General features: G+C 50.4%; 1 protein-coding gene and 1 pseudogene across 3 annotated transcripts; both read left to right on the top strand.

Annotated features, from left to right (window-relative positions):
- Nucleotides 1-2,317: 2,317 nt before the first annotated feature.
- LOC110205273 (large ribosomal subunit protein eL21 pseudogene) lies at nt 2,318-2,799 on the top strand (annotated as a pseudogene).
- A 1,251-nt stretch (nt 2,800-4,050) lies between these two features.
- RNF208 (ring finger protein 208) lies at nt 4,051-7,876 on the top strand. Of its 3 annotated transcripts, none has more exons than XM_078149940.1 (2): nt 4,051-4,278; nt 4,927-7,876. In XM_078149940.1, the coding sequence occupies exon 2, from the start codon at nt 5,800-5,802 to the stop codon at nt 6,553-6,555; it is 756 nt and encodes a 251-aa protein (XP_078006066.1). In that variant the 5' UTR covers nt 4,051-4,278; nt 4,927-5,799; the 3' UTR covers nt 6,556-7,876. The 3 variants fall into 3 exon arrangements, with proteins under 3 accessions (XP_078006066.1, XP_078006067.1, XP_020837402.1); XM_078149941.1 differs by lacking the exon at nt 4,051-4,278 and having other exon boundaries at nt 4,695-4,998; nt 5,336-7,876; XM_020981743.2 differs by lacking the exon at nt 4,051-4,278 and having other exon boundaries at nt 4,695-5,111; nt 5,336-7,876.
- The last annotated feature ends 1,054 nt before the right edge of the window (nt 7,877-8,930 follow it).

Below are 8,930 nucleotides of genomic sequence, written 5' to 3'. Positions count from 1 at the left end.
AAAAACCACAAAAACAGGAAGCTGAAAATTAGAGTGAAAGGGGAGGATGAAAAGGTACCTGAGGGGCTTTGGTGGAAAAGCCAGTCAGAGAAGTCCCAAAATAGTTCAGTCAGGTGAGAAATCAGATGTCTGAGCTGTGCTCTCTTTCCTTAAATTAAGGTTTGGAGTTCATGGTCCTACCCTCCAGAGGGTAGTGATGAAGTGGAATATTAAGACTGATGAGATCTTATAAGATGATGAACTCACCTAACACTATTCTAAGGTCCCAAATGACTTCTTCCTCCTCTTCCTCCTCCTCCTCTCCTTTCTTTTTACAATGGTACTTTTCAGTCCTCATTCTCATCCTTGATTTCTCTGCAGTGTTTAATACTGTTGACTATCCCTTACTTTGGGGGTACTTCTCTCCCCTGGGTTTTTATGACATTTCTCCCTTGTGGTTCTCTTCCTTCTTGTCAGACCAATCCTCAGTCTCTTTTGCAAAACTGTCATATATTCCCTCTCCTTTGCTATGCATGGATGTTCTGTCTTGGGCTGTCTCCTTTTCATTCTTTTTTATGCCCCCCTAGATGATTGCATCAGCTCCTAAGAATTTAATTATCATCTCTATGCAGATAATTCTCAGATCTACATATCTGGCCATTATCTTTCTCCTGAGATTGCTTCCCACCAGCTGTTTGGCTGGACATCTCCAACCGCATGACCATAGATAACTCAAACTCATTATGTCCAAAAAAAATCTTACTATCTTTTCTCCCAAACCCACACTTCCTTTGTATTTCTATATTTCTGTTAAGGCTACTAGCATTCTTCTAGATTCAAAACTTAAGAATTGTCAACACTGTACTGTCATACCTTCTAACTAATCAGTTGCTAAATCTTGCTAATTCTACCTTCTTAACATCTCTCCTATTCATCCATTTCTCACCATTTACACCACAAGTGCCTCTTTCAGTATCCCATCACCTCTTCCCTGGACTATTGGATTATCATCCCAATCAGTCTCCTAGCATCTAGCCTTTCTCTCTCCAGTTCATCCTCCATACAGTTACCAAGTTGATATTCCTAAAGTGAATATTTGTCCATGTCACTGGTGCGTGTGAGATTGAGGATGCATGAAAGAGGAGGGATGACTGCTGGGTCAAGGTCGTGAAGGAGGCTGGAGAGAATGAAGTCAAGGATTCAAGAAGAAGGGTTAACCATAGTGAAAACTAGAAACAACTCATCTTCTATAACCAGAGGGACAGAAAACAGGGCAACGATGCTAAGAAGGTTAGAGGAATGAAGGAGAGCTGAAGAAATGCAATTGTATGGCCTCAACCTTCTCCAGGGAGAAAGAGGCTAAGTCATCTGCTCTAATTGTGGACAATGACAGTATGGCTGGTGGTGAGATGACAGAAGAAACTGTTGCTGTTGGAAATTAATAAAGACTTGCCAAGAGTAGAACAGGATTGTCAAGCTGTCAGATGAAATTATGTACCATGAATTATTTTTAAAATTTATTGATACACTTTGAAACATTTTTGAAGAAATATTGAAAGTTTCCTACAAAGTACATTCCTTGAAAACAATAAATTCATAATTTTTAACAGACAATAGGAATGTGTTCTTTGGCTTTAATAGTACACATAGCTTCAATTTTTAGGGTGAAATTAATTAAATCATCCAGTGAAAAGAGCTCTTGCTTTGGAGTAAAAATATCTGGATTTGATATAAGAAGATTCAAATCCTTGCTCAGTTACTACCTGTGTGACCTTGAGCAAATCTCTTAACTTCTTGGTGCCAAGGTCTCCTTATCTGTAAAATGAAGGGTTGGATTAGGGCACCTCTAAGATTCCTTCCAAGACTAAATCTATGGTCTAATAAATTCCATTAATTTCTCCAAGCACCTTTAGCAGCCCTGGAACAGGAGCAAAAAAGCAAAACAAAACAAATTTTAAAAAACCAGATGTTTAGGGTGACCCAGGAACAAGGAATATCAGGGAGGCAAAACATCCTAGGATACTAGTTAGTAATACATTCAAATGGCAAACCATGGCATCGAGGCTTGGGTATGGAGGCAAATAAAACCAGGGTAGGGGATATGGAATGGGAGAACTGGAAAGGTTCAAGGAACTGAAGGTTACAAGGATGAATAGTGTGAATAAGAGAGTGAGAGAGGTAGAAGGATAGGAAGTTATTCTTGAAAAGTGGAATTCCATTCTTCCTTTCCGCTGGCTCCACCATATTCCAGGTACAAGGGGCTCCTGTGGCTCCTGCATTGCGGCATATTATTTCCTTACCAAGGAGGCTCGGGAAAGCGTTTGAGTGAGATGCCAAAATGACGAACACAAAAGGAAAAAGAAGAGGGTCACTATACATGTTTTCTAGGCCCTTTGGAAAACATGGTGTTGTCCCTTTGGCTACGTACATGCAAATAAACAAGAAAGGTGATGTTGTAGATATCAAGGGTGTGGGCACAGTTCAGCAAGGAATGCCCTACAAATGCTACCATGGCAAGACTGGACGGGTCTATAATGTTACTCAACATGCTGTAGGCATCGTTGTAAACAAACAGGTTAAGGGCAAGACTCTAGCCAAGAGAATTAATGTGCATATTGAGCATATTAAGCATTCTAAGAGCAGAGAGTTTCCTGAACCTGGTAAAGGAAAATGATCAGAAGGAGAAGGAAAACTAAAGAAAAAGGCACTTGGGCTCATCTGAAACACCAGCATGCTCCACCAAAAGAAGCCCATTTTGTGAGAACCAATGGTAAGGAACCTGAGCTGTTGGAACCAATCCCCTACAAATTCATGGCATAAATGGCTGTAAAATAAAAACAATAAAAAATTATTGGATTTAAAAAAAGTGGAATTCCAAGGTTAGAATCTTCAAAATGGTATAATTCTTTTTTTTTTTTTTGGTTAGGCAATGGGGTTAACTTAACCCCATCTGTCTGAGGCCAGATTTGAACTCAGTTCCTCCTGAATCCAGGGATGGTGCTCTCTTCACTGTGCCACCTAGCTGCCCCCAAAATGGTATAATTCTGAATGATTGTAAAGTCTAGACTATGTTCTTGTTAGGCGGAGAAAGTCATTGGAGTTGAGGTTGTAGACAAATTAAGAAATCAGGTTCCTAGTGGCACTGTCAACAGGAATATTAAAATCACTGAGAGGGACAGCTAGGTATTGCAGGGGATAGAGCTCTGCCCTTTGGAGTCAAGAGGACCTGAGTTCAAATCCAGCCTCAGACACTGACACTTACTAGCTGTGTGACCCTGGGCAAGTCACTTAATCCTGATTGCCTAAAAAAAAAAAAAAAAAAAAAATAAAATCATTGAGGATGATGGCAGAAGATAGTTTGGAGAGAAAAACTGTAAGCCAGGTAAGAATCCCATGCCAATGGGCTTTGGGTTACATACTCAAGTGATAATATTCCTTTAAGGAGTAAGGCATACTGGGGTAGAGATGAAGTGGAGCCTTTTGTTTGGGGCACTAACAGGATGGTGAAGGTACAAGTGGCTGTATATAGGCTAAGGCTGGTAGGACTTTAAAAAATTGAAAAAGTTGAGAGAATGATCTGTGGTCTCCTCCCTCTGGCCAGTCTCTAAGCCCCCAGTTCAGAGGTAAAAAAAAAATGTAGGCTTGGACTGAAAGCTGCAAAGGAGCAAATCAGCAGAGAGAGTAGAGGGTTATGGTGAGTCATGCCGTATGTTTGTGAGACAACCAGGGGAGCAGGGGAAGGGGTCAGGTTTGAATTCAGCCAATGTAGCATTTAAGCATGATGGAAGAAGTGCAGGTGAGAGAGACAGTCATGTTTTCCTGATGGCCTGGTGTCACTTGTGGCTTTGCATCCCAAGAGATACAGCTGCCCTCCCCACTAGACCACACAAAAAAATTCCTTATAGCCCATTCTGGCCAGGTCCCCTTTTCCCCCAGTCATCCCTCCCCCTCCCCCAGGCAGCATTGTGTGTGTGGGGGCTGTGGCCTGGGAGGAGAAAGCCCGGATTTCCTGTGGCAGAGCCTGGCTCCCAGAACCTGGAGCTGGCCCCCCGCAGGACTGAGGCCTTGCCTGGGAGTGGGAGCTAGAGTCCTTGGAGCTGGAGTTCATATGTCATTCGTTACACCCAATAGCGTGTGTGTGTGTGTGTGTGTGTGTGTGTGTGTGTGTGCATTCATGAGGCTAAGGGTGCAGTCGTTGAAGACGAGATAACATGGAAGAGCCAGGGCTGTGACAGTTAGGGCTCTGCTGGGCATCAGCTCCTGCTATGAGCTTGAAGCATTCCCACCTCCCACCTCCAGGTTGGCCTCGATAGAGGGGGAGGGGGAACCCTCGGGACACTTCATGGCCCCTTGTTTGGAACTGGGTGACAAGAAATGTTTGTGCAGGGGGAGTGTTTGTGTATTGGGTGGGGGCTCAGCCTGGGAACCTCGACTCCCTGGCCTCTAGAGGGGCCTGAGTCACCTTCCCTCCTATTATGAGAAGTGGGGGGCTGGAGTGGGGAGGAAACCAGAAGCAGTGGGGGCGTGCGATGCGGGGGCGTGGGGAGGGTCTGGCTGGGCGAGCTGGGGGCGGGGTCAGGTCGGGGGCCCGGGGAGGCGCTGCAGCCGCGCGGAGCGAGCGAGGGGGACGCGAAGCGCAGCGCGCACTCACTGCGGTCTCCGCGTCTCCGCCGCAGAGCGCGCTCCGCTCCGCACGCACCTGCCGCCGCCGCCGCCGCGCCGAGCCCAGCTGAGCCGGCCGCGCCGCGCCGCGCCCCCCGCCCGCGCCCCCGCCTTGGGCCCGGGGCCCTGCATCCTCCCGCCGCATCCCCAGAAGCCGGGCCCTGCTCCTGCTCCTCCTCTCCTCTCGCCCTCCTTCTGAGCAGCCGCTGGAGCGCGCCGTGCCTACAGAGCCGCCTCGGGCCGAGCCGGGGAGCGGGCGGCGCATCCCCTGTCTCTGCCTTTCAGATAACCTCAGCGGAGCCGCGCCCGGGCTGGCCAGGCCTGGGGCCGCATTGGAGCCGCGGGGGACCGAGCCAGGTGACGGACGGGACCGGAGACGGGGCGGAGGGCGGCCTGGGGCTGGGGCGGTCATCGCGGCCAGACCCTACGGGCTCTCGCCTCCCCTGGCCTGAGCTCCGTCTGCCCCGGGGGTACGCCGCTAACCCCTCCCTGTCCCTTCTCCATCCCCTCCTTTCTCCTAGGGCTTTGGGGGCGGAGCACACACCTGGGCTGGAGGGGGGAGGGGTCCTTAGGTTTCTGGACCGGGGTTGGGAGTCAGAGGTCAGGTTGCCAGGTTTTGGGTCAGGCAGTTGGTTCTAGGGTCACATCTCCTTCAGTCTGGTGACCTCTTTTACCCTTTGGTCTCTGTTTTCAGTTTCTTTCCTCTTCTCCTTGGTGCCCCATGACTGGTGGGAGGGTAAGGTAACCAGCCCCCCTGGGAAGCCCCGCCCTGGAGCCATGGCAGCCACAGAGTGCCTGGGTGTCCAGCTGCCTGGCTGCTGGGACCACTGACTCAGGCCAGAGAGGAAGCCTCCTGCATACCTCCTCAGATAGAGGGCAGGGGCCCTGGGGGAGGCACCTATACCTTGGGGATCCCCTACATCCACCTCTCCTGTTACTTGCCCTTCTCCTGAGACTCGCCCTGGGAGGACGCTGGGGCTCCTGGGGGGGTCTCCCCCCCAGATCTGTCCACATACATTCTCACCGTCCGCCCTTGGGAGTCAGGGGGGCGGCTGGGGACCACCCCAAACCTGGCAGTGCCAGGATGTTGTCCCCGATGCTGGGTCCTCACCAGCAGCCCCACCCCAGGGCCCAACCGGCCTAAGTGCCGCTAGCCGGATGCCGGCGCCCCCCGGGCCCGAGGCGAGCGGCTGGCCCGGCCTCCTCATGTCCTGCCTGAAGGGCCCACAGGTCATCCTCAAGATGGAGACCATGAAGATCGTACATCCTGAGAAGTTTCCAGAGCTCCAGGCGGGTAACCCCCGCTATGCACCCACCCCCAGGCCTGCTCCTGCCCTGGCCCCCAAGAGGGCCTGGCCTTCTGACACCGAGATCATTGTCAATCAGGCCTGCAGTGGGGATGTGCCTGCCCTGGAAGGGGTACCTCGCACACCACCTCCGCCCAGGAGGCCCCGGAAGAGCAGTGCTGAGCTGGGCTTCCCCCGGGTAGCTCCTGGTGATGAGGTCATCGTGAACCAATATGTGATACGGCCTGGCCCTGCTGGGGAGCCGCTGGAGTGCCCAACCTGTGGGCACACATATAACCTGACCCAGCGGCGTCCACGTGTGCTCTCCTGTCTGCATTCTGTGTGCGAGCAGTGTCTACAGATCCTTTATGAGTCCTGCCCCAAGTACAAATTCATCTCCTGCCCTACTTGCCGCAGGGAGACTGTGCTCTTCACTGACTATGGGCTGGCTGCCCTGGCTGTCAATACATCCATCTTGAGTCGCCTGCCACCAGAGGCACTGACCGCCCCACCTGGCCAGTGGGGCGGTGAGGCTGAGGGCAGCTGCTACCAGACCTTCCGCCAGTACTGTGGGGCTGCCTGTACCTGTCATGTCCGGAACCCGCTGTCCTCCTGTGCTATCATGTAGTGCTCTCCCCATCCCTATCCCTGCTATCTCCTCATCCTCCATTCTAGGACTTCTGCTTCCTTTGGTCCCCCCAAATGCCAGGCGCAGACTGATGCCAGCCTTCTGGAACACCCCAGAGGATTCAGCAGAAAAGGACTGCAACCTAGATGTTCTGTCTCCATGTCCTGGGATCCTCGCTTCCTCCGATCTCCCTGGGTGTTTGCTTACCCTCTGAAGCTGCTTCTCCTAGAAGTGGGGCCATGCTAGCCCCTAGGAAGAAGCCTTTTCTGCCCCTGCCCTGCTGCTTCTCATTCCTCACCCTTCCAAGGGAGGGTCTCTGCAGCCAGTTTTGCCATTAAAACTCTTTGCCAAAGTTGCCATTTCAGTTGCTAATTGGAACCATGTCTGACAGCACAACCCTCCTCCCCAGGTAGACTTAAGCCCCAGCCCCAGTCCCCCAGTCTCCCTCCTCCCTTGCAGCAGAGTAGTCATGGGAGAGAGGCCCATGAGGCCCAACCTAAAGGCCCTTCCACCTAACAGGTCTGCATCCTCCCCAGGAACCCTTCTGCCCAGAGCTGGGTCCCAGGTTCTCCCTTCCAGCAATGAAGACATGGCCCCTGGAGTCTCAGGTCAGCATGCAGCTAGGCTCCGTTTGTGTGCTGTGCTAAGTTGGGCCATGTGTGTGAGCCTGGGAAACATGGACAGCTGGGTCCAAAGGCCGCTCGGTTCCTTTACGTGTCTGGGCAGGTTGCATCAGCCAAGGATTCCCCAGCAGGAAGGGCCTACAGCAGCCCATGCCTCTCCTGCTTGGGTGACCCCTCTTGGAGCTCTGGTCCTCTACCACTGCTGTGCTTGAACCCAGGGACCTACTGATCTCTTCTTTCCCCTGGGTCATGTGTGGTAAACCTTTTTATCTTGGTTCAACCCAGGCAGGGTCAGGGGCAAAAATAAGGACAATAACTACTACTAAGGACAGTTCATATTTCTATAGCACTTTACCATTTACAAAGTGTTTTCCTCACAGCAACCTTGTGAGGTAGGCGATGCAAGTATTATTCCCATTTTACAGATGAGGAAACAGGCTCAGAGGTGACATGACTTTTGCCCAAGGGACTTGAACCCCAATCACCGAATTCTAAATCTAGCGCCCCTTCCACCACCCTTTGCTGTCCCCCGAGAGCAGGTGATCTGTAACTTACTCTATATAAGCTGCTCTGGGGCCCAATATTTGCTCTGATCAGGAATGCGTGCTCTGCAAACTCATCTGCTTCTCTGCTGTTGTTTTTCTTTCCTTCTTCTGCCCCAGAGTTTCCTAGTAAAGACTCCTTTTGAAAAATTCCAACCTTGTCGGTGCCTGAACTTGGGAGAAGAGGGTGGGGGGGGTGTGTGGAGGTGTCCACACAGCACTAATGACTGGGGATAAGAGAGGCAGACTGAACCAATTCTAAGGCTAGTGAGAACCCACAGCACGGAGGGAGAAAGTGAAGCCCAGGGGGGTTATCGACCAACTGATTAGCTGATTAATCCCAAACACTTTCTGACTCGACCTCACCTCTAATCCCTAGGCACCCTAGGATCAGGCTCTTTTTGCACCAGGGCTATTTTTGGGGGCAGGGACTGAGTCCAGATAGGGAGAGGGAATCAGAAGTCTTTGGGCTGATAAGGGTGGGAAACTGGGTAGAACCATATGGGGACAAGGCAGCAATATAATCCACATGGAGCTGGACCCGGACTGCTTTGGAGTGTGGAAATCCTGTGCATCCAGGCCTGGTTTTCACACACCAGGCACCGTACCCCACCTAATACATTTTCCCCTGATGCTGACGCCAGTATGTTAAGCAGCTGATTGAATCTTGCACCCTCTCAAGTGAAAACCAGAGCATCTGTTAGGGCAGAAGGAGTTTAGATGGAGCCAGAAGTCATAGAATTTCACTGTAGGAAGTAACTTTAGAGAGCATTGAGTCTAATCACCTTCCATTCTACATCTTCTGGGGGGCGTGTGTGGGGGAGGCCTTATCCAGTATCTGCTTGAATGCTTTCAGTGATGGAAAGAGAGCACACCTACCTCAAAGGTTGCCTATTTTGAACAGCTCTGATTTTGAAAGAATTAAATTGATTTGAAAACTGCTTCCCTAAAACATTTAGTCATTAGCCCTAGCTCTGTCTTCTGGACAGAATAAATCTAAACCCTTTCTAATAACATTCCAGGACAACAATCGTGATCCCAGAAATGGTCGATTTTTCTCTCTGGGCTTCAGGTTTCTCCTTTGAAAAAATGAAGAGGTTGGTCTAGATGATATTAATGAAGTCTCTTCTGGTTCTAACATTTTTATTTTTAAAATAATCTTATTGGTGTCTTTTGTTTTTTACATCGATAGAATTTCTCCCTTCCCTTC

Source organism: Phascolarctos cinereus, unplaced genomic scaffold (assembly GCF_003287225.1).
Source record: "Phascolarctos cinereus isolate Bilbo 61053 unplaced genomic scaffold, phaCin_HiC Scaffold_2;HRSCAF=192, whole genome shotgun sequence".
Lineage (NCBI taxonomy): Eukaryota > Metazoa > Chordata > Mammalia > Diprotodontia > Phascolarctidae > Phascolarctos > Phascolarctos cinereus.
This window is presented reverse-complemented; position numbering and strand designations above follow the sequence as displayed.